This window comes from Physeter macrocephalus, chromosome 8 (assembly GCF_002837175.3).
Source record: "Physeter macrocephalus isolate SW-GA chromosome 8, ASM283717v5, whole genome shotgun sequence".
Classification (NCBI taxonomy): domain Eukaryota; kingdom Metazoa; phylum Chordata; class Mammalia; order Artiodactyla; family Physeteridae; genus Physeter; species Physeter macrocephalus.
In genome coordinates this window covers 11787839-11812695 of record NC_041221.1, presented here as the reverse complement: position 1 = coordinate 11812695, position 24857 = coordinate 11787839, and the positions used below count along the sequence as shown (strand labels likewise).

Genomic DNA, 24857 nt, shown 5'->3' with positions numbered 1-24857 from the left:
GGCGGCGTATTGATCAGTTACAGTTCGTTTCTTGAGTGGGGGCAGCCACACGGAGAGCCTCCTCCTGCCTGGAGAAGTGGAAGGAGGACCAGGCAGTCCCTGCAGGCTGTGGTCCACCCCGGGGCTGCTCCTGTTCTACTTTGAAGCACGTGGCCCCCATCCCAACAGAGCAGCCGCCATTCTCACATTCTGCAAAGACTCACGGCTGGACATCGTGTCTCTCTGGGGAGAAACAGAGTGAAGGTTGTTTTTTTTTTTTAACATCTTTATTGGAGTATAATTGCTTTACAATGGTGTGTTAGTTTCTGCTGTATAACAAAGTGAGTCAGCTATACGTATACATATATCCCCATATCTCCTCCCTCTTGTGTCTCCCTCCCTCCCACCCTATCCCACCCATCTAGGTGGTCACAAAGCACCGAGCTGATCTCCCCGTGCTATGCGGCTGCTTCCCACTAGCTATCTATTTTACGTTTGGTAGTGTATATATGTCCATGCCACTCTCTCACTTCGTCCCAGCTTACCCTTCCCCCTCCCCGTGTCCTCAAGTCCATTCTCTAGTAGGTCTGCGTCTTTATTCCCGTCGTATGTCCTCAAGTCCATGCTCTAGTAGGTCTGTGTTTTATTCCTGTCCTACCACTAATCTCTTCATGACATTTTTTTTTCTTAGATTCCATATATATGTGTTAGCATACGGTATTTGTTTTTCTCCTTCTGACTTACTTCACTCTGTATGACAGACTCCAGGTCTATCCACCTCATTACAAATAACTCAGTTTCATTTCTTTTTATGGCTGAGTAATATTCCATTGTATATATGTGCCACATCTTCTTTATCCATTCATCTGTTGTTGGACACTTAGGTTGCTTCCATGTCCTGGCTATTGTAAATAGAGCTGCAATGAACATTTTGGTACATGACTCTTTTTGAATTATGGTTTTCTCAGGGTATATGCCCATAGTGGGATTGCTGGGTCGAATTGCTGGGTCTATTTTTAGTTTTTTAAGGAATCTCCATACTGTTCTCCATTGTGGCTGTATCAATTTACACTCCCACCGACAGTGCAAGAGGGTTCCCTTTTCTCCACACCCTCTCCAGCATTTATTGTTTCTAGATTTTCTGATGATGGCCATTCTGACCGGTGTGAGGTGATACCTCATTGTCGTTTTGATTTGCATTTCTCTAATGATTCATGATGTTGAGCATTCTTTCGTGTGTTTGTTGGCCATCTGTATATCTTCTTTGGAGAAATGTCTATTTAGGTCTTCCGCCCATTTTTCGATTGGGTTGTTTGTTTTTTTGTTTTTAAGCTGCATGAGCTGCTTGTAAATCTTGGAGATCAATCCTTTGTCAGTTGCTTCATTTGCAAATATTTTCTCCCATTCTGAAACTTTGGGCCAGCCGTTCACAGGGAGAAAAAAACCCAGAAAACAGATGCAGCTCCCAAAGTTGCCTTCCTGACCCAGAGCAGTAGGGGTTTTCAGCGGAGAGAACGCACTAGGCGTGGCAAGTTCAGCCAGTGCCCAGGTCTGTCTGTTGAAGCCTGGGGACCCCGAATGTCTCCTCAGAGTGTGAAGGGGCATATATTTAAGCATGAGTACGGAAAAGCATCTGTAGCATCGCCAGCTAGGCTTAATCTTTTTCCAAAAGGTTATTTGAATGCATATGAGCCAGAAAAGAGAAATCATGTATAAGCATGGAAAAATCAAGCATGTTTTATAATGAGAAATACTTGTGAAAAACAAAACCTCTGAGTTTTAGATCTTTAAGAACTTACTATGAATGGAATAACATTTCTAAGTTTTCTCTTTTGCAAAGAAAAAAGTTATCCGGATCATCGACGCCACTCTTTGTCGGCAGGGTGAAGATTCAGCGCTCACATAGGGGTTCAGTGGGGCCCATTTCATCAGAGCAACCTTTCCGCAAATATACTGCATTTGGTAATGAACTCATTTTAATTTCTCTTGACTGTAATGAGCATTCTGCAAAGAATAATGAAAACTGTTTCGTTCATTTAGAAAACAATTTTAACAAAATGCTAAGAAACGTAGGAGGGGTGGAATATTATTTGCTATGTAAATGAAGCTTATCAGAGAGTCCCCTGGGTGCCTGACCTCACTGAGCACCCCTCCCCCACAAGCACCGCCCCCTTCCTGCTGTGTACCTGGTGGGGGAAGGGCGGGGAGAAGAAACCAGGGCCGCAAATCCATCTCATCTCCCCTCTTAAGCCCTTCAAGGGTGCCCCTGCACTGAGGTCCAACCAAGCTCTTCGAATGGGTCTGTGAGGTCTCCGAGGTCTGACCCAGCCCAATGTTTTCAAAGCAGCACATTTCCAATGAAATCTTGTCCACGCTGCAAAATGGACCCAAGCAGACGTGGACGAAGGAGAGAGCTCAGACCTGCCGGGATTGTCCCACCGTGGCCTCCGTGCGCCCACAGGACGTGGTCCTCTCCAAGCACGTGCAGTGGTTACAGGCCTCCCTGCCAGGGCTGGGGAGACGCAGCTCCTCTATGCTGTCTCTGTCCCCCACTCTCTGGCCCCCTCCTCCCCCACCTTGCCAAGACTGCCAGCCTGGCCTTAGTCCTGGTCCTGGTTGGGAACTCCCAGCCTCTGGACAGTCCCCGAGGGACGAGCTGGCCAGCAGATCTGCTGGCCTCCGTCTTCTGGAAAGCACGAAGCTTGCAAGGAAAGGATCTGTGACCACGACCTCCCCCGAAAAGTGGCTCTCTATATGCCTCAGCACCTGGCCGTATATAACTTTTCATTCAACTCTGCGGTTTGCAAAAAGCTCAGGATGTGGGCTTGAAATGTAACTCTGCTGCCTGACCTTTAGGGAAGTTTATTTAACAATAAATTGTTATTGTGAGAGTAGTGGGGCATCTACTAAAACGCTTTAAAGGGCATGGCAGGCACCTGTAAATGCAAAAGCTTGCATTGGCACTTTACCTGCAGTTCTGCTGCCATTTCTTGTCTGAAAATGTTGGCATTCAACCATATGATGAAAATATTAGTCTTGACCTAATAAAAAAAGTCTTTCACTCACTAAGGCATAGAAACACAATCCACTGGGCTCTTGACAGAGGGTAGGTATTGGAGGGTCTGACGATAACAGTCTTTGATGCTCCGAGGTAGAAATGTGGTTTGACAAGAGACGGAGCTTGAAACTCACCAGGCTGAGGTTGATGGTTCCTCCATCAAGGGGTTAATTCCAGAGTGGATTAATTAGAAATGTGTGAATTCACACACGTAGGAAGTGAATACCCTTAATTTATGGTTCTTAGGCGCATGGGTACCATCTTGAGAGTCAGGAAAAAGTTGCCATGATGATGTGGGTCCGAGTCGGGGGAGAGGTTTTGCTAGAGGGGTAGCAGGTCATGTTTTAGGGGGAGGTGGTGTGTCCTGAGAGTTACTAGTAGTACTACCAGTAGTAACAAGTGGGTGAGAGTAATACTTTTTCTAAACCTTTTACATGCGTTTACTCATTTTAACCAAACTTCCTCTCTATGGCTTTTCCACTGAGGCACTGAGGTTAAGTGACTTCTGTCCTGTGCCAGGTTCCCTGGGAGGCGGGAAGTTTCTTGAGGAGTGTTACTGGGGTCAATGTTTTGGGAGTGAAGGAAGCAGAGCTGGACAGGGGATGGGCTGAGCTGTGGTGCCGTCACCACAGAGGCCTGGGCCACCCCTTGGGGAGCAGAGACCTCCTACTCAGCGGTCACTGTGCAGACGCCCTCCTGGGAGAGGGGGGTCCTGGGTCTGGGAATCTGGTGCGTCAGGGCCGGAGGTGGGCGTTTGGGCGGGACACAGCGGGAGCCACCCAGGATGTCATGGAAGAGCGGGTGCCCTCAGAAGCACTGCAGTTAGAGGGTTACAGGGCTGTCCCTTTATCGCTGTGAGAGGGGACAGTCACAGGTGAATAAACCTATCAGCTCAAGAGTTCATATTCTTGAGAAGAGAAAGAATATCAAGCAAGAAAATAAGTCACAGAATCATGGAAAAAGCCAGAGCGTGGTGCATGCCCCTGGCCTGGCCGGCACAGGGGAGGCCCCGGGAGGGAGTGGGGTCCCTCCCCAGCACCCTTCGTTGTCTGCACCAGGCCACCGGCCAGTCAGGGCCAAGGACCAGGCCTGGGTCTAGCTGTGAGCATCCCGGCTGACCAGAACTGGTTGATGGAAACCAAAACCCAGCAAGCTGGCCACAGACCTGGAACATGCGTCTCCAGAGATGCCCCGTGCAGCGTGGAAAAGCCATAAAGCCTCCGCCCGGAATTGCAAAAGGAAGTCACTCCAGGGCAGAGCTGGGGGCCCCCAGCACCTCTCAGGACGACAGCAGGGCAGGGAGTCCCGGTCCTCCCCACTGGAAGGGGGTAAGGGATGGCCAGGTGGCCACCAAATGCTGCTCTCCTCCTCCCCTTTTCCAAGTGGCATTTTGTATTGCCATTGTCCTGTTTTCTGTCCATCATTATGAATCTTGTGTGTTGGGGACCAAGTTGGAACCTAGCCCCCAGAGCCAGGCTCAGGGACCCGCTGACCTGAGGGAATGCACATCCACCACTGCCCGGCCCTAGGTCCCTGGGTGCGGGGTGTCTCCCAGTGGAGGTGAGAGCAGCTGGGTAGGGAGGGCCAAGCTCGGATGCATGGGACCCAGGGCGCTGGAGGAGGCCGACAGAGGGAAGCAGGAGGTAGGGTGGGCTGTCCCTCATTCACTGCCAGCTGCTGCGGGTGCCCCCCAGGCCCCTGGCACACCCTGTGCCCTTGCAGTTGTCTCTCCCTGGGCTCTGGGGCAAAGGGGGCCAGTAGGACTTGGGACAGACTGGGAACACCGGCCCCTCCCACATCCGTGTGCCAGGAGCCCCGGCCCCTGTCTGATGCAGCCACCCAAGCGATGGCTGAGCCCATTAGACCCCGTTCTAGCCTCAGCCCCACCTGTGTGTCGAAGGCAGGTCAGGTCTCACCCCCGGCCCCCTGCCCTGAACCCCAGGGTCCTCAGCTGTAAAATGGGGAAATCAATGTACCTGTCTCACAATGAGGCAGTGTAAACTCCAGTGTGGTGACTGGCACAGTAAATGTTTAACGAAAGATAATTGTTATTTTTACAGGGCCAGAGACCCAGGACGCGCTGAGCCTTGGAGCAAAGCCTTAAAACTGGCTCCAGCCACGAAAAACAACAAACATTGAAACTTTTTCCTTGTTTGAACAAGTGAGATCTGAACTCACCCAAAGAACTTGCTGAAAGCACGGAGACGGTACCAAGCAACCACGGGATACGCTTTTCCAGCAGTGGCGTTTGGGTAAGGGGCCTCATCCCCTTTCGAAGGACGGGCCAAAGGTCCTGAGCTCACCCAGGGATGGCTTCATGTGTCTTCTGAGCAGTCTCCCCATCATTTTGGCTTGGAATAAATTCTCTGTGTCCTGCGTCCCTGTGTTTCAATAGACTCGATTCTTTTTTTGCCCCTTCTGAGTCTGGGTACCCATGGGACTCTTGGAGCTGGGGAGCATCAAAACCACGGCACAGGGCTTCCCTGGTGGTCCAGTGGTTAAGACTCTGCGCTTCTACTGCAGGGGAAGCGGGTTCAATCCCTGGTCGGGGAACTAAGATCCCACGTGCCATGCGGCACAGCCAAAAACAAACAAACACCACAGCACAGAATTATCATCTCCATCTTAAGCAGTGTGGGCCCAGAGATGGTCTTATTACTGACAGATCATGACTGGCTCCATCATTCCCATCAGGGGAGTCATGTTCAGTTACACACATTTTAAAACCAATTTGTTTAATGATATCACATCATTTGTAAAATTATGAAATATTCCATGCATACAATAGCATATATATAACGCAAAAAGCTATAAAGAAAACATAAAGGGAACACCTACTAGGTAGTCACCATCCAGGTTAAGAAACATATTATCACTGATACATTATACATTATGTCCAGTCCCCCCAGTTTTCATCTCCCACCCCCATTGAACCCTATCCATTTCCACTGGGGGAAAACCGCAATACTGAATTGGGTGTTTATCCATTTCTTTCTCTTTTCCACAGTTTTGTCATATATGTATATACCTCTAAAAACGTTATTTAATATTGAATGTTTAGAACTTTATATAAATGGAATCCTCTGTATGTTGTCCTCCTGCAACTTGCTTCTTTGGTCCACATGTTGTGAGATGTATCCATGGTAATGGGCTGTGGTTTGCCCGTTCTAATTGCATCGTCTGAATAGATCAATACATACTTATTTCTTTTCCCATTAGAAGAGACTGACAGGAGTTTCCTGTCAGTATTTAGGTTGTTTCCAGGCTTTTGCAATAGAAATAGTGCTGCTGTAAACATTCTTGTAGAAGGTTCTGGGCACTTCGCAAGAATTCTTCAGGGCACAAACTTGGGGGTGAAATTGCCGGGTGAAAGTTTTAAACAACTTCAACGTTACTGCAGAACTCTGAAGTTTTTCCAAAGTGTTTCCACCAATTACACCCTCCTCCTTTATCCTCCCCTCCCCTCCAGCTGACTCAGTTTGGGCCATACGTGGTAGCGAGTAATTTTAATATTTGCCAGTCTGGTATGTGTTTGCTTTTGTGGTAAAATATACATTACATGAAATTTACCATTTTAACCATCTTTAGGTGCACAACTCAACGGCATTAAGCCCATTCACAGTGTTGTGCCACCATCACCACCATCCATCTCCAGAATTTTCCATCTTCCTCGACTGAAACTCAGTCCCCATTAAACACTAACTCCCCATTCCCCGCCCCCAGCTCCTGCCACCCATCTACTTTCTGTTTCTACACATTTGACTCCTCTAGGGACCTCATATAAGCAGAATCCCACAGTGCTTGTGTTTTTGTGTCTGGTTTATTTCACTCAGCATAATGTCCTCAAGCTTCCTCCATGTTGGAGCCCTCATTAAGTTTTAATTTGTGTCCACATTCTACAATGATATACCTGCAAAGATATGTCTGTTCTACAATGATAACAACCCCCAAAAGGAGTTGCTTAGAGGATTTGACCTTGTGCTTGAGGAGGTCGTCTAATCAGTCTCTGTCTGGTTCTTGAGTTCTCATCTGATGCTGAAGCTTGCAGACCACAGGGCACTCAGTGATTCCATATCACTCTGCTCAGGCCACCATAAAAAAACATCACAGATTGGGTGGCTTAGACAGCAGACATCTGTTCCTCACAGTTCTGGAGGCTGGAAGCCCAAGATCAGGGTGCCGGCCTGTTTGGTTCCTGGTGAGGACCCTCTCGCTGGCTTGCAGACAGCCGCCTTCTTGCTGTGTCTTCACATGGCCTTTCCTCGGTGTGTACAGAGTGAGAGAGAGAGAGAAAGAGATCTTCTTTCTATAAGGCCGTCAATCCTATCAATCACCAATCTACCTAGGACCTCATTAAACCTTGATTACCTGAAAGTTCTATCTCCAAACACAGTCACGTTGGGTTGGGGCTTCAGCATATGAATTTGGGGTTCATAATTCTGTCCACAACAGGTGTAACATGGGGGAGGGCAAGGACAAGCTGTAGCCCACAAGGTTAGACTGTTGCCCCTGACCTGGACAGGGGTGTCCTGCAGAAGCTGAGGTGGGGCTGGCTCATCGTCACAGAGGTAAACACACGTGGCCAGGAGTCCCAGAAGTGGGAGGGTCGGGGGAAGGGCCTGGTCACTGCCTCATGCAGGAAGTGAGCCAGCTGACCAGCAACAAGTGTGGGAGCAAAACCTTTCATTCCTGCTTCATTTCTCCCCAAATCTCCTTTATCAGGTAAGAAAGCTTCCTTTTATCTTATCTTTGCAAAGGACTTTTGTCATGAATGCATTTTAAATTTTATTGAATGCTCTTTCTATATATATTAAGATGGCTTTATGATTTTTCTGTTTTAATGTGTTGTCGTGTTGAATTATACTAATAGCTTTTCTAACGTGAAATCAGTATTGCATTCCTAGGACAAACCCAATTTAGTCGTTATCTTTTTTTATACGTTGTTGGATTCATTTTCCTAATTTTTTAAAGGATTTTCACTTTCACATTCATGAATTAGATTGGCTTATAATTTTTCTTGAACTTTCTTTGCTGGCTTAGGCACTGATGAGCTGGAGAGTATTTTCTAAATCCCTACTCCTTGGAAAAGATATTTGAAAGACTGGAATATTGTGTTTCTTAACTCTTTCTAAGAATTAACCTGGAAAATCCTCTGGCCAATTATTTGGTGTAGGCATCTATATATGTCCATTAATAAAGTTTTCTCATTGCATTGTTCAAATCTTCTATATCTTTACTGAATATTTATTTGTTTGTTTGTTTGGTTGACCTATCATGACCAAGAGAGATGATGGTGGATTTGAAAAGATCTTGCAGTTCTATAAATTTTTCTTTGTACATTTTTTGGAGACTATGTTGTTAGGTATAGGCAAGTTCACAACTGTTATATTTCTCAAGTGATTTGTTTCTTTTACCATTACTAAGTGACTCTCCTTATTCTCAATAAAGCCTTTTATTCAAAAGTCTGTTTTGTCCATTATTAAATTAGCCAAGCCAGTTTTCTTTTACATATGTTCATTCGACATAGGTCTCATAAATTGCATGTTTCTGACTTTAAAAATTAGACAATCTGATAATCTATATCTTTCAAAAAATCTATTCATATTAACTGGACAGTTGGGAGTATTTACATGTATTATGAATACTGATGTATTTGTATATATTTTTAGGTTTATGTTTTATGCTTTCTATTTGTCTTATTTTTTTTCTGGGTTTGATTTTACTTCTCTTCCTCCCCTCATCTTTCTTTGCTTTATTTTGTTAAATTTCACTGAGTGTTTTCTTCCTTATCTCATTTTTTTCTTCTTTGGGTTTGGACTAGGTCAACATACATTCTATTTTTATTCTTTTACAATTTTCCTTTTAACAAGCATACTCAAAGAAGTCTCAAGTAAATCTATGTGTTTATTCTCCTCCAGAAGATTACAATTATTACAATGCCGTAATTCTGTTCCCCCCACTTAGAGGAACAGAATTAAAGCATTTTCCAATATTTTAGTTCTACTTTTTGTTGTTGCTGTCACTGCTTTACCTTTATAGATTAACCATTATCAGTGGTGCTTTTTTATGGTGTCAATATTTGTTTAGATTTATTTACATTTTTACCTTATTCTTGCCTCACCATTTCCTTTTGCATGTGAGACTTGCCTGCTGGGATTATTTTTCTTCTTCCTGGACTTCATCCTTTTCAAGTTTCTTTGTTGTGGTCAACACTGTCTTGCTTTGTCTGTAAATGTCTTTTCCCTCTTTCTTGAAGGACATTTTTACAGGATATAACATTTTAGGTTGACAGTCATTTTTTTCTAACACTTTGAATATTTTTTCCACCATATTCTGTCTTCCAGCTGGGGGCTAGGTCTTTCGCTTCAAGATTTTTTAGATCTTTTCTTTATTTTAAGAGCTCTGCAGTTTCACTGTATTACATTTAACTCTGGATTCCTCTTTTTTCTTCTCAGAATTTGTTGTGCTTCAATAATCTAAGGCTTCATGACTTATCGATTTTGGGAAAAAATGTAATCATTATTGCTTTTACCTTTGTTCTCTCCATTTTCACATTCTCGAGGTCTAATCAGACATATTTTAGATCTTCTTACTCTGTTCTCCATACCACTTAGCTTCTTTGTCATATGTTTTTAAAAATAATTTTGTCCTTCTGTGTGAATTTTGGATAATTTCTTCAGGTCTATATTCCAAGTCACCAATTCCCTCTTCAGCTATTGAAAATTTACGTTGTCGTTTGTTTGTTTCTAAAAGTTCTATCTAGTATTTTACCCCTAATTCTGTTAATTTTAAACAATCCTTGCTTCTCATTCATTTTTAGAGTCTCTGCTTTATTTTTTCACCTAGCAAACATATTTACTTTGTCACTTGTATCTAATAACGCCAATATCTCTGGTCTGATTCCACTTTTTGTTATACTTGTTGATTTTTTTCACGGTGTCTTATTTTAATTGCTTTTAATTAAATTAAGCTCATTTTAATTGACTGTGTGGGAATTTCTGCCGGGTTGAGGAGTGTATTAGTCAGGATTCTCCAGAGGAAAAAGAACCAGTAAGAGATATATGTTACGTGTGTGTGTGTGTATATGTGTGTGAGTTTATTATTATAGAAATTAGCTCACCTGATTATGGAAGACAAGTCTCATGACATGTTGTTTGCAAGCTGGAGAAACAGGAAATCCAGTGGCACAATTTAGTTTGGGTCCAAAGGTCTAAGAACCAGGAGCACTGATGTTGGAAAGCAGAAGATGGATGTCCCACGTTGGAGAGAGAGAGCAAATTGGACCTTCCTCTGTTTTTTAGTTTTATTTAAGCCCTCAAAGAAATGGATGAGGTCCACCCTCATTGTTGAGGACAGATCTTTACTCAGTCTGTGGATTCAAATGCTAATTTCTTCCAGAAACACCCTCACAAACACACCCAGAAATAATGTTTTACCAACTACCTGGGCATCCTTTAGCCTAGTCAAGTCAACACATAAAATTATCCATCACGAGTGGCATTCCACTAGAGAGGCTATGAGTTTGCTTCTGCCATGTGCCTGGGACATTGCCAATCTGGGACCACTTTTGATTAAATTCTTGACTTGATGTTTTTCTGACTACAAAGATAGTGGGAATTAGGGTTCAAAACTTAAATTCTCATTAAGAGGGCTTGCTGGTAGTTATCAATTCTCAGGAGAGCTTTAGTCTCCCTCCACTGAGAGCTAGGACCAAGGTATAGACAAGTTTATTAGTCATCACCCATCAGTGGGGTAGATACAATTATTTTTTAATCATCCTTTTTCTGAGGGTAGGGCTTTTGGGTGTTGACCTTGTGGTATCCTAGCAACCTCCCGCCTTGCTGAGGCCTGTGACTTTGTTTGTCATTCACCCCACCCCCTGCCCACAAAACTCTGCAGGACTAGAGGTATTTAGGTGATTTCAGGATGCCTGTCACGACCCTGAGTTCCCTGCACATCTGCTCCCACTTCACTTTTGTGTCTGAGTATTTTCCAAGTTTTCTTGCAAAATCAGCTGTAGTTTTAAAGAATAGTAACAATATATATTCTATCAAGCCCTTTTGGTTATTTTGTAGTATGAGCATTATTTCAGGATATCTAGCCTGCACATTGCCATGAACAGAATTCTGCTACTTATTTTTAACCTATAATAATACTGTTTTGTTTTCATTGTATTACGGCTACTCCCCTTGGTTGAGAATTCTGATTTCCACTTGTGTTCATGGAAGATGTGGTAAAGGGTGCTTAGCTTCAGAGCTGGTTGGATTCAGTTGTTCAATGCTGTCATCAAGAATTGGGTTTCTTGTCGTCTCTGTGCTGTGGGGTTTTTTTAAATTGAAGTATAGTTAATTGACAAAGTTCTGTTAGTTTCAAGTGTACAGCAAAGAGATTCACTTATATATATATTCTTTTCCATTATAGGTTATTATAAGATATTGAGTATTGTGCTATACAGTAGGTCCTTGCTGTTTATCTATTTTATATATAGTAGTCTATATATGTTAATCCCAAACTCTTAATTTATATCTCCCTCACCCCACTATCCCCTTTAGTTTGTTTTCTATGTCTGTGAATCTATTTCTGTTTTGTAAATAAGTTCATTTGTACCATTTTTTTAGATTCTGCATATAAGTGATATCATATGATATTTGTCTTTCTCTCTCTGACTTACTTCACTTAATATGATAATCTCTAGGTCCATCCATGTTGCTGCAAATGGCATTATTTCATTCTTTTTTATGGCTGAGTAATGTTCCATTGTATATATGTACCACATCTTCTTTATCTAGTCATCTGTCAATGGACAGTCTGGTTGTTTCCATGTCTTGGCTATTGTAAATAGTGCTTCAATGAACATTGGGGAGCATATATCTTTTCAAATTAGAGTTTTCTCCAGAGATATGCCCAGGAGTGGGACTGCAGGATCATACAGTAACTCTATTTTTAGTTTTTTAAGGAACCTCCATACTTTTCTCCATAGTGGCTGTATCAATTTACATTCCCACCAACAGTGTAGGAGGGTTCCCTTTTTCTCTACACCCTCTCCAGCATTTGTTATTTGTAGACTTTTTAATGATGGCCATTCTGACTGGTGTGAAGTGTATGCTGTGCTTTTTGGTGGAGGAGCTATCTTCATCCTGGTACCAGCTCTCTGGTGATGGAAAGATGGCTATCAACAGTTCCTGTGACTACCTGCTTCTTCTTCTTCCAAGCACAAGGAAGAGGGTCTCTGGAAGATCCAGCAGAAGAGTAAAAAAATACCAGCTTCCCCACCCTGTCCCCAAACCTCCGAAAACCTCTCTTCCAAGTCTCACTGGCCAAAAGTGGGTTGTGTGTGCTCCCTGAAGCACGGATTCGGGCAGGGATGGGATTCAGCTGCTGAGCCAGACACTGGCCACGTGCTCCCCTCTAGCAGTGGGGTGGAGTTGGCTCCCCAAGCCGGTGATCTGCTCCTGGGAGATGTGTAAAGTCCAACAAAAGTTGGGGAAAGTTGCCAAAAGAAGGGAAAATGAATAGTGAGGAAACAACCACAAGAGGGATGAAGGTACAGACACACACACCGCCTGGTGTGTAGGTGGACATTGGGGCTTGCTGGAATAATGGTGCCATTCCCAGAGGGCTCCAATTACGCTATTTAAAACAGAAGTGAGTGAGTCGCCACCGGAAGACCCCCTGACCTATCTGCTGGAGACGGTCGTCAAGGGTCTTCTACTTGGACAACCTGGACACCAGTGATGAGAGAGAGACGGGAAGGGCTGGGGCATATGCAGGATGGTCTCCTGTTGTGGGTATAAGGATGGGAGCCAAAGGAGAGGGTGGAAAGAACCAACTAGGAAAGTCCAGTCCCGGGTCACCTGCTCAGGAAGGAGCGTCACCTGCTCAGGAAGGAGCGTTGAGCCCGCGCAGCACGTGACTTGGAATGAATTGGGCTTTCTTCTGCTTCTACCTGATTCTAAAGCAATCCACATATTGGATTAATAATCCAATATGTTAATTTGGATAATAATTTGTTAATCCAATATGTTAATAACCTATATGTTAATTTGCATATTGCAAACAGCATTGAAAAGAGCCTCTTAAAAGGAGGCAAGATTTATCTTACCCTCTTTCCTCAGGCCCTGTCTCCTGCCTCAGGCGGGCTCGAAGACCTGAGGCCACTCTTGGGGACGTGCTGAGGGAGGAGGAGGGAGTTGGGACCTGAGGGCAGAGAAAAGCCGCCCAAGAGGACAGGGGAGGTTCTTCGGCGAAGAGGGCTGCGTCTCGGGCTCTAGTGTCCGGGCCGGCGGCCCTTGGGAGCAGACTCCTGGGTCCTCTCCGAGGGCACAGAGGCCAAGCGGGTCCCCAGCGCCAGGACTCGGCCGCGTCATACGAGACGCGGTCAGCACTCCCCAGCATCTCCCTCCCGCATCCAGACTTGAGTGTTCGGGCGCGGGGCGCCGGCCACCGGCTTGGTCCCGGGGAAGTGGGGAGGGAGATGCGCTCCTCCCCAACCCTAAAAGGCCGGCCGGGGACGAAAGCGTCCCCGGGCCCCCTCTGGGTCCCGCCGAGAGCGCGTCCCGGGCTCTCCCAGGAGGAAACTCCTCCTCCCGCCGCCCCCGCCCGGACCAGCCTCGCCCGGGACAGCCGTTCCGGTCCGTCCCCTCCCCCTGCCCGAGGTGACCCGGCACCGGCGCTTGGGGGTGTCACCCTGGGCACTCGGACACCGCCTCCCGGATTAAAGCGAGAGCCGGCGAGGACCGGGGACTCCGAGCTGGGCCGAGGAAGACGCGAGCTCCGGAGGAGGAGGCGGAAGGCGGAGGGGCGGGGAGCGCCGGGCCCGGAGCTCCGCAGGTAAGCGGCGCGCGCGGTGGGCTCTCGGGGCGGGGGCGGCGCGGGGGCCCCGGGTGCGAGGGAGGCCCTGGGCGCCGGGGAGCGACCTCGCCGCCCCCCGCGCTGGGTGGGAGCAGCGGGAGGGGAAGCCAGGTGTGAGCGGCTCCCGCCCGCGGCGCGCACGGGGCCGAGCCGAGCGAAGCGACCTGCGTGAGGTCGGGAGGGCTGCGCGCGCCTGGGACGCCTTGGCGCGCGGGTCAGAGGCCCCCGGCTGCCCCGCTGGCATCACTCGCCCGGGACAGGTTGCCTGCGGGTCCTCAGCCAATTGGGAGGAGACAAGCGTGCCGCGGGGTCCCTCGGGGGGGTCCCCTCGGCTGAAGTCGGCCCCCGCTCCCCTGTCCTCTGGGCCCCGAGCTGGGGACGAGGGGTGCGCCTTCTCCCTTTGGGGACGACGAGGAAGAGGGAGGCTTGTCCCTCCGCTTCTTTGTTTTGGGAAAATCTCTGCAGCCCCGTCGTGTTACCTGAACTCCTGCTTCTCGGTTCCCTCCCGACGTAGGGAGAAACTGGAAACTCTCTGAGATGCCGGGAGCGATAAGGCCGGCGCGGCGGGGACAGGCCCGCAGGGCCCCCGGGCGAGGTGCTAACGGCTCGGTAGCCCCGGGAAGGCACCGCCCACAGCCCGAGCCCCGCGGCGGCGACCCGGAGGCGACGATCAGGGCTGGGCCGCCCGGGCACCGGGCACCCCTGCCCCGGGCGGGGTGGTCCTGGTCTCTAGGCGCTCCCTGCCAGGGACAAGGCCAGGCAGCCGGGCGCTTCGGTCCACGGCAGGACCCCGGAGCGGCCGGGGCCGGGGGGCTGAGCGCGCCAGCCAGGTAGTGGGCGCCCTACCGCGGCTTCGTGGGCCCTGCGGGAGAACTGCCTTATGGCCCCAAATCGCGGGCTTCCAGGCCCCAGAGGGCCTGCTTGCAGGTGGCCGCCGGCGCTGGCTTGAGCCCGGGCTTTTGCGAAGGGCCCGCCGCGCCGCAGGGCACGGCGCCGTGATCCCGAATCCGTTTCAGTGCCGTTTCGGACGCCCCGGAGGCGGCGGGCCTGTCCGGTGGAATCCCGGTGGATCGTCTGGGAGGGAAAGGATCGCGACCCGAGGTCTCTGCCCTTCGGGCTGGGGAGCCCCAGGGCTCTGCCCCCAGCGTGCGAAGGCCGCCCGGATTGAAGCCCGCGCGGTAGTGCCCGGGCCAAGCACGGCAGGGGGCACGCCCGGGGCGCCAGGGCGTCGAGGGGCTGCTGGCGCTCAGGGCTGCAGAGAGCCAAACGAATGACGGAAAATGACCAAGGCTGCTAGGGAGAGCTTCAAGGCGTTTAGGAAACCTGACGTGAGGGGAGGGGTGTTGACTTGGCCTGGGAGGTGGGAGAAGGCTCTCCAGGAAGTGAGGATGGAGCTAACACCCCACCGCGCCCGGAGGAGCGTGGGCGCTGGAGTGTGCGCGGGGCTTACACGACCAAGGGACCTGGGGGCGCAGGCACTGCTGCCGCTGAGGGAGGCGGAGGCGTTGGCGGAGCCCAGGGGGTCACTGAAGGGATGCTCCCCTTCCTCAGCTTTACCAGAGGCGGGGCAGGCCTGCGTCCCCCCACCCCCGCCAAGCTGACTGCACCCCTGAGGTCGGCTTGAAAGGCCAGGGAGGCACCAGCAAGCACGCAACACAGGAGCCCGGGAGTCGCGCGGCGGCCTCTGCCTGGAGATTGGCCGCGGACGCACCTCCCTCTCTGCTTTGAAGACTATCACCCGGGGAGCAGCAGGGGGTTTTGTTCTTGGCTCCGCAGTCTGTTCGGTGCCCAGCGACCCAGCGACGTCTTTCTCATTGACGCCTCCGAGGTCAGTCTTCTAGCAAGTTTGTGTAGCTGCCGGGAGCCTACAGAGCCCAGGAGATGGCGCGGAGCTTGGCCCCCGGGCACCCTGGGCTCAGCCGCCTTAACCGTAGGAGACAGCTGCGCCGCACGGGTGTTATCATAGGAACAGCAAATGTGGATGTGGCGTTTTCATTCCAAGCTCTTTAGGATGTGTTTAACTCAGGTGAGAGGACACTGAGGCAGAGGGGTGAAATAGCTGGCTCCAGGCCCCGTGTCCTGCAGGGAGCACTGGGGATGCAGGCAGGCCACCTGGCTCCAGGTATGCTGAGTGATGCCTGGGCTCCTCGTGGGGGAGGGGCTTGCTCGCGAGCCAGGCTGGCTTCCCGCTCATCCGAGAGCAGAGCCCCACCTGGGCTCCGTGCTGCCCGCCTCCGGGGTGACCTTGGGCAGGAGAGCCCGGGGCAGTGCAGGGGGTTGACCTCCCCGGGTGATGGGGCCACGGGTGAAAGTGTCTTGCAGGCAGTGAAGCCTGGACACACGGAGGACATTATGTCCGTTGTCGTTGTCATCATCCTGTAAGCACACTGACCGCGACTCTGGGCCTGGCCTGGGGCGCGGGGCTCCGTCGGGATGTGCAGGCCAGGGCTCCGGGCTGCTGTCTGTCACTCTTTTCCACCTAAGCCTGGCGCAGGAGTCCGGGGGGGGCTTTGTAACCATTTGGGGTCATTGCCGGTTTCCACTGCTGCATCAGACTCGGAAGGAACAGGAAATCTATTTTTCCTAAGCCCCCCAGAAAGTTGCAGGCTTGGGAACCCGGGGTCATGCCCGAACCTTAGGCGGGGAAGTAGAAAGGAAAGGCGACTGGCTCAACATAGTGTCTGGTCAGCCTCGCTTCCCTCAGGAGGGGAGGCTGGCCCCGCCCGAGTGGGGGGCGGAGAAGGGGCACCCGGGTCCCACGCGCTCACCAGCTCTCTGCTGCCCTCACAGCGCTGGGCCTCCTGGGATGCTGCTGCTTCCCACAATTGCTGAGCCTTTGCTGCTCTTCCCGGTCCCTCCTTACTTTCCAGGGCACCTGCCAGGGGACCCCTGCCACTGGGCCGGCCCCAGGACAAGCTAAGTGGCCTCTGGGGAATAGGAAGCAAGGGTGTCACACACCTGAGTGCTGAGATGTGAATTGGGCCAGGCTTGGTGGGTCCCTTCCTAGCTCGGGGACGGGGAGCCCTATACGTAGGCCGTCTCGGGGAACCCTGGCTTGCAAGCCCCCCGGGGCTGTAGGCCTGGGTGTGCGGGAGGGGGCTCCGGGTGCCCCCTGTGCCATGGACCATCCCGGTCCCCACTGCACGTGGAGTAGCAGAGGGCTCGGCTGATCACCCAGGCAGTTCCAGGGAACAACCCAGAGACAGAGCTTGAGGTCAGGAGGAAGGGGAGGTGACCTGGGACTTGGTTCGCGCTGGCCGCTGGACAGCGGTCGGGAAAAGAGGCGTTGGGGGAGTGAAAAATGTCACGGGCCGCCTCAGAGGCGTCCGGGGAGAACGGCGGACGCTGATACTCTGGTGAGGGTGTGGGCGGTTCCTTGGGCTGTAAACAGTGTGGATTTTGAAGAGGGAAGGTGACCCAAGCACGTGCTTTTTGCTCCTGTTAGAGGCAAGTCAAGGAGAAGGAGGGAAGGACTTGCTGTGCGTGGAAACTGCAGGCATTCGGTCTGTGTGCGCCGTCAGGCCTCAGTGGGGTGGGGTGGGGTGGGGTGCAGGAGGAGTGAGGGTACAGGAGTGTGATATGAAAGCAGGAGGTGTTTGAAAGGCACCAGCTGACGTCTAGAAACTCACGCAAGGGCAGAGTGGACAGAATCGTTGAGAGCGCAACCAGGTAGGCCTGGGAAGAGAGACCGTGACCTTCCAGTGCAAGTTTGTGAGAGAAATATTTTCTAGCGAGCTCTGATCTGGAAGAGGAGACTAAGCCCAGGCTTTGGGATTACTTGTTTGTATGTGACCCCGTGTCAGAATCCCTTTCAGGTCCTTGATTCCCGAGGGGCCCTCCTGGCAGGGCTCACACCTGGCCTCATTGGAGACTTGATCTGTACATGGGGCACATGGAGCCTGTGTTTTCTAGGGATGCGTTTGGAGTTTATCCTTTGCATTTTCCATCCCAAAGAATTAAAGATCGTCATGTCTGGCCTTGCACCTGAAGCCTGATTTGGTTCTAGAATGTGCTGGGGAACCGGCCTTCCGGTGTTGGATCAAACTTTCTTTTTGGTTTGAGGAACTGTTTTCTTCCAAGGCAGCCCAGTCGATACGGAAACTTTCTCATTGATGGAAACTTGGTTTCCCTGGATCGAGTTAAGTCTGCCTTCCTGATGTTTCTGGCCATTTTGATCCTGGATTCTTCCTTTGGATCTTCACAGAAAAAAACTGAGTCCCCTTTCCACACAGCAGTCCCTTAGCTGCTATCTTTATGTTATTCCTGAGGGCTCATCATGTGAAGGGCACAGTGCTAGGACACGTACACGCTTAATCCTGGCAAAAACCCCATTGACGTGTTAGGCCCATTTCACAGATTGACTCGGGCAAGTTCTTCAAACCTTAGACAGTGGCTTTTGCACTTTGTCGAGGCCCCCTCCCTCCTAGAGGGATTGGGACACCTCTCCGGCCTGTCTGTCATGTTCGGCATGCAGTCAGCTCTGTACACCTGGACCTGTGAGGTCACCCACATCCTCAATTTGGAGGCTCTTTTTGTCCAGGTGCAGGCTTTCCGGCACTCTCTCTCTTAAATTACATCTTACTCATTTGGCCTTTGGGATGCAAATATATATATATATATGAGAATGCTTTCTTTGTATGGTACAAAGCTAGATTTCAAAAAAAAAAGGGGGGGCTTCCCTGGTGGCGCAGTGGTTGAGAGTCCGCCTGCCGATGCGGGGGACACGGGTTCGTGCCCCGGTCCGGGAGGATCCCGCGTGCCGCGGAGCGGCTGGGCCCGTGAGCCGTGGCCGCTGAGCCTGCGCGTCCGGAGCCTGTGCTCCGCGACGGGAGGGGCCACAGTGGTGAGAGGCCCGCGTACCGCAAAAAAAAAAAAAAGGATCAGACCCAATTCCTGCCCTAAAAAGTCTGTAATCTCATTTGAACCATGAGGCATTCATAGCAAAAGAAACTTGGGTGATGCAGGCAGTACTTCTGAGCTGCTGTCTCTCTCTCCCTCTCCTCTTTCTCTCAAGCCTCTGTCAGTCACAGTGGGTGCCATTTTTCTGATGGTCTCTTATACTTGTTTATACTGAACTGCTACTTAAATGCACCACAGTCTGTTACCTTCCCTCTAACGGTGCATTTTGCCCCCAGCAGGACACGAAAACATCCGTACCTGTAAGGTGATTTTGTGCGGTGGTTGAGTCATAAGGGGTCCCGCTGGTCATGGATCATCGGATAGGGGGTGTCTGTCAGCGTTGCTTGCTTTGGAGTTTGCAGAGGGGATACTGAATCTGAGGTCAAGGAAGGTGGAGCTTCTCCCACGCATCACACCACCAGCATCTCGGAGGTACCCGGCGGGGCCCAGCGCAGCAGCCCCTGCGTGAACGGGGTGTCGGGGGAAAGTCAGTGGAGCCTTCGTTATAGGGAAAACCCCTGACCCCCTCAGCATCTATGGGGCTGACCTCCTTTGCGCTGGTTTGGTAGTTTTCAAAATAAACCTCCAGCAGATGCGTTCTGAGGTCCAGAGGAAAGACACGACAGTATACGGAGAGGCTCTTCCTGTTCGGAAATAGCTTCATGACTTCACGGGAAGCTGGTAGGATTCCACGGCACCATCCTGCTGAGTGGTGGCCGGGCGGGTGGCTCGAGGCCTACGAGTCAGCCCCCTGAAAGGAGAGCCCGGGGTGGCCCGGGACAGCCGTGCTCTGTTGGGTGGCTCAAGTGGGTGGAGTTGGAGCGGGACCTCGCCGGGAGCAAAGAGGAGGACCGAGCTTGGGCACACGCGCTCTTTGTGGCTTCAAGGAAGAGCGCTTCATTGAGGCTGCCTTTCTGGAATCGAGGGCAGTCATCGTCTGTGTCCTTTAACCGACAGGAAAGAACGTCGGGGAAGCTGCGTTGTCTCTCACCATCTGGGCTGTCTTGCTCCTTTCGGAAACCAGGTAAAGAGATCTACTATCTCGTGTGGGCGTGGAATTGCCTGTTTCGAAGATGAACCACACGGAACGTGATCTCCTGGTCCTTTTGGACAGCGGCGCGTCTCCCGTCAGGCCCGGTTCCCGAGGGAGACATTTCCCCCTTCCTTTGTCTTTGGCCACAGAGAGTGAGAGGTGACACGACTCTCGTCTTTCCTTCCCAAGTCCGTGCAGCCGATCGGGGCACGCTTGGTGTTCTGGGCTCTAAGGGTCTGTGGGCCGTGGGATGGCTGGGTGAGATAGGATCGTGCCGCGGTTACTTCTGGGGCCCGGGCTTTTACGGGACAATTCCCGGCCGCGGCTCCGGGGGCCCCGTGAGCTCCTGGCTCCCTGGTCTCCCGCTGTTAGAGATCTTGAATGACTAGGGAGCGCGGATTTCGGGCATTGATTCATCACTCCTTTCCGAGGGCTCCTAAACTGGGAAGGCGGCCAGTGGGATCAAATGTTCATTTCCTGAAACTTCACCCAGCCCTGTAACTGGCGAGATAGCTCAGAGGCACAGAGAGTGACAGCCACCGAGGGCAGAGAAACCAGGGCTGAGAATGTTCGCTGGGGCAGGACTCGCCTGAAACCACTCCGAGGAAGATGCGAGCTTTTCCTGCTTAGACTGGAGGATGTTGTGTTGCTGTCAAGTCTCAGAACCCTCCCTCTTTACAGAGCAGACGTAGGAAAGGTTATTAATATGTGATAGTCACACCCACTTAAAGGCTTAAACGTCATATATATTCTGAATGGTGATCTCTTCCTCCTGTATCTCGCTCAGGTTTATCTCCTCACGCTCGGAAAAGCGTTGACTCTTTTCTGAAATCTTAAAAAAAAATCTTAAAGCTATCGGTACAAACTGGTTCGTTTATTTTATCTTTGCATGAAGAGTAAATAAATGATCTGGTGCATCTGTCCTGTGACTTGTTCAACGCGGTTTCCCGAGATTCAACAGCCATACTTATATTTTTATTTATAGCAAGTTAATGTTGTTGCTTTTTTTAACATCCTTATTGGAGTATCATTGCTTTACAGGGGTGTGTTCGTTTCTGCTTTATAACAGAGTGAATCAGCTATACATTTACATATGTCCCCATGTTTTCTTTTTTTAATGTAATGAGTCAAAGAATAATGTTGCTCTGGAGTCAGAGACTCGGTGCCCGGCAGGAGCCGGCTCCGTTGCCATTGGCTCCACTGGATTTTCAGAGCCGGCAGAGTTGGTGTCTTGAGCACCCGTTCCGGATGCAAATCTGCAAACCTGCAACTGCTACCGATCAGGCCCATCCTGCCTCTGTGGGCCGTTCAACGTTTAGCAGCTTTATGATCACTTTTTTTTTTTTTTTTGGCCGCGCGCTGGGTCTTTGTTACTGCACACGGGCTTTCTCTGGTGGAGCACGGGCTGCTCATTGTGGTGGCTTCTCTTGTTGCGGAGCACGGGCTCAGTAGCTGTGGCGCACGGGCTTAGTTGCTCCGCGGCATGTGGGATCTTCCCGGACCGGGGCTCGAACCCGTGTCCCCTGCATCGGCAGGCGGATTCTTAACCCCTGCGCCCCCAGGGAAGTCCTGTATGCTCACTTTCATGTAACGAAAGCGTGTGTAGCGCTCCCCGTGTGCCAGGCACTAAGAACTTCTTTATCAACTCATTTTACGCCCCTGACAACCCTGTAGCGGGTGCTACTGTCAACGCCTTTTGCAGACGAGGAAACCAAGGCCCAGAAGCGTTAACTGAGTTGCCCCAGGTCACAGGTAGTGAGTGACTGAGCTGGGGTTTGGACCCAGAGTCTAGTCATCGTGCTGTCTGCATCTGCTGTGTGCCGGGCACTTTACAGATGAAAAATGATCAGACCTGATCTGGCCAGCTCCGCAACCCAGAGCTTTCTCACTGTGGATGGGGTCCTGTGGAGGCGTGATCGTGAAGGCCGTTTCTTGGAGTATTGTTTGGTCAATTCAGGGCAGCCAGGAGTGGTGGACAAAAGCCATTATTTGCTTACGATGGGAGGAGTGACGTCAGATAAGCCTTTACTATAAAACGTTTTATGCTGATGATCTTCCTAGATACTACTGTTCACAAATGTCAGCAAACAAGGTGACCCAGGGCATTCTTTTCATTACCGATAGCCTTAGAAACCACCCAAATGGTTAGTTCTGAACTTCTTTCTTTTCTGGATTTGGGATAGTGAGTGGAGTAGCAGGCCGGTATGGATGTGTTTTATGGAATTTCTAAATATATTTGTTTATTAAGATTGGGGCGGTTCCGTATGGATTATTTGAGAAGTCAGGTGTGGCCTCCATGTGGGTCTAAGCTCTAGACCACCTGCTCCACGGTGGGGTCGGTGGCTGCTCCACTGTCCCAGTGGATGCTCTGCAGAGTCTTATCACACCTGCCACGGCCTGGGCACCTGAGGTGCCTGCCTGTGCCCTCGCGTTGAACCCTCACTTGAACAATCCAGTGTGATGGCTGCGCCCGCTTCTGTCCGAGATTCAGAGAGGTCAGTCGCCCAAGGACACCTCAGGGTGTGGCGCTGCCAGGAGCTGACCCGGATTTTTGCCTTCCTTCACCTCCACCCGCCTCCACGGTCTATAAGTCCCTGCGCAGGTTTCTCTCTTCCCGGATTCTCCTTTGGGCGGGGGTGACGTCGGGGAAGTCTGGGCCTCCCGGTGGGAGCTGGCTGAGTGCCGCAGGCCCTGAACTTAACAAGCAAGTGGGTCCCCGTCTTCTTCAGGGTAAGCAGCTGCAGGAGGTGGTGGTGAGGCAAAGGCAAAGGTGAGCAGGCAGAACCGCCGTGGTTCCGGCGAGAGGTGACCCTTCTACTCCATTCTCGCTTCATCGTCTGCAGACTCGCCGGTACGGAGGTGTCACAGGCTTGTCGTTGTTTCTTCTAGGTCAGCTTGGACGTTCCAAATACCTCCCTTTAGCTGATGCTGCTGATAAAATCAGGATGGCTTTAGACTCAGTAAGTGGTTAATCATTACCTTCCTGGCCTTTCCTCTGTTCCCGGTTCCTTCTGTTATCTCCAGCGATGTGTGTGGGTCAGCATTTTAAGAGCTGCTTGCAGGACTGCCTTTGCTCCCTGGGTGCTGTGGAGGCATTCTTGGGGTGAGGAGTCAGCAGGGGTTGGGCGGGGGGGTGGGGGGGAACCATGTGACAGCTGCACAGCCGGGAGTCTCAGAGCTCTTGGAGGGGGTGTGGATGTGTGATTCTCCCCTGGGCCTCTTGTCTTCCTGCTCAGATTGGGGTGGGGCAAGGGACAGGGGTGAGGGTGTGGGGACAGGTAGAGGCAGGACAGTGGGGAGAGGGAGTGAGTCCTGGGGAGAAAAGAGCGCTCGGGGTACCGCCGGCCAGCAGAGCACAGAGTAGCCTTGCTTCCTGGTAGCCTGGGACAGGCTAGGGCTGCATGGGACATTGGGCTGGCTGCCCCTCTCTCTGAGACCCTCCCCACCCCCAACACACACACTTTGGAGACAAATGCACTACCTTTATTCCCCATCGTATCTCACTCATTGTCTTATACCTGGGAATAAGTGCGTTTAGTAGTTATTCTACTGGTTAATGACAAAATTCCTCTCTCTCTTCTATCTGGAAAATAGACGTTTGCTTCCCCTGCCCCTTTATTTAGTATTGTGTATTTATTCCTACGAGATCCTTTTTAAATTTTAAATCCACAGCACAGGAATTCACTGAGCCAAACTGCTGCTTCCACCTTTCCTGGGAAGGACGGCATGTTCGTAGATGCTTCAGGTAGAGGCCGAATGCCTGTGCCGCCTTTTGGCCTCTGGTTCCCCCATTTAGATGAGAGATTACATTTCGTATTCCCTTTCCGTTACTACTCTGGTTTCGAGTGTAATCTTTGGACTTTGGAAGGAGCGCGTCGGTGAGTTTTTAAACTCGCATTTGGCCCACTGCTTTCTAATCACGCTGCCCTGGAGGCCCTGTTTAAAATTCTCAGCATCAAGTCGCCTCTGCTCAGAATACTGGTCCTCTCGGAGCTCTCAGTCAACAAGGAACAAGGGGAGAAATTACTGAGTGGGGAGGAGTGTTGCATGTGGACACTCAGATAAGAGGGCAAGTGTGGCTCCCAGAGTGGCCCAGCCAGTGGGCGGCTCAGGGGGTGCTGAAGCAGGACAAGGTGGCAGGCTGCTGGGGTCCGGAGTGTCCAGTGGGGGGCAGGGCCTGGAGAGGGCAATTTTTAAGTAGGCAGAGGGGGAGGGGAGGGCATTCTAAGAAGACAGAAACCAGCCAAGGGATGGAGCTGAGAGGGAAATGGAGTAGCTGGGCCCCCCCCTTCCACGTTTGTGTGTGTACACACTGTGTCCCAGAAATTCCACTCACAGGGACGGAGCCGCTGAACTGCACACACTCTCAACATAAACGCACGCGCCCTAGAAGGATGCTCGTGGGAGCAGATCTGCTAGCCACCCCCCCAGTTGTAAATCCTTTAGGTAGATTTCTTCATCTCTGTCCCTCACGTTCCTGTCTGCAAAATGGGTATATCCATCACAGCTGTACCATCTTAGAGGGTTATGGTCACGCTTCAAGGAGGGCATGAATACAGATGCCCAAAGCAGGTGAGTTCTCGAATGTCAGCTATTATTATTGTCATTATAATTCTGGCATTGCTAGTCCATAACTTTGTACCCCACTCTCAGGGGATAGGGTACTGGCTCATTCCCAGACTTCTACACATTTTTTTACTCAGTCTCAATGTCAGCCATTTGTTTTTTTTTCTTTATTTCAAAAGATGAATAGTAAACAAACAAACAAACCCCAAAACTATTGCCAATTAATTGGAAAGGCTGGTGAGTTTTCATTCTATGTGAGTTCAGTGTTTGGCGTAATTAAAGATGCCCTAAAAGAATCTGCAGCACTGACCCAGCAATCCCACTACTGGACAGATACCCTGAGAAAACCATAATTCAAAAAGAATCATGTACCACAATGTTCACTGCAGCACTATTTACAATAGCCAGGACATGGAAGCAACCTAAGTGTCTATCGACAGATGAATGGATAAAGAAGATGTGGCACATATA

The 24857-nt window shown here is 50.5% G+C and overlaps 1 protein-coding gene across 1 annotated transcript in view; it reads left to right on the top strand.

The window, feature by feature from the left end:
* Nucleotides 1-13791: 13791 nt before the first annotated feature.
* TMPRSS2 (transmembrane serine protease 2) overlaps nt 13792-24857 on the top strand; it is a 32878-nt gene continuing 21812 nt past the window's right edge. The window contains exons 1-2 of the mRNA XM_024120360.1: nt 13792-13867; nt 22710-22780. Of these exons, the coding sequence (XP_023976128.1) occupies nt 22766-22780 (15 nt within the window). The 5' untranslated portion in view covers nt 13792-13867; nt 22710-22765. The remainder of the gene's footprint in view (nt 13868-22709; nt 22781-24857) is intronic.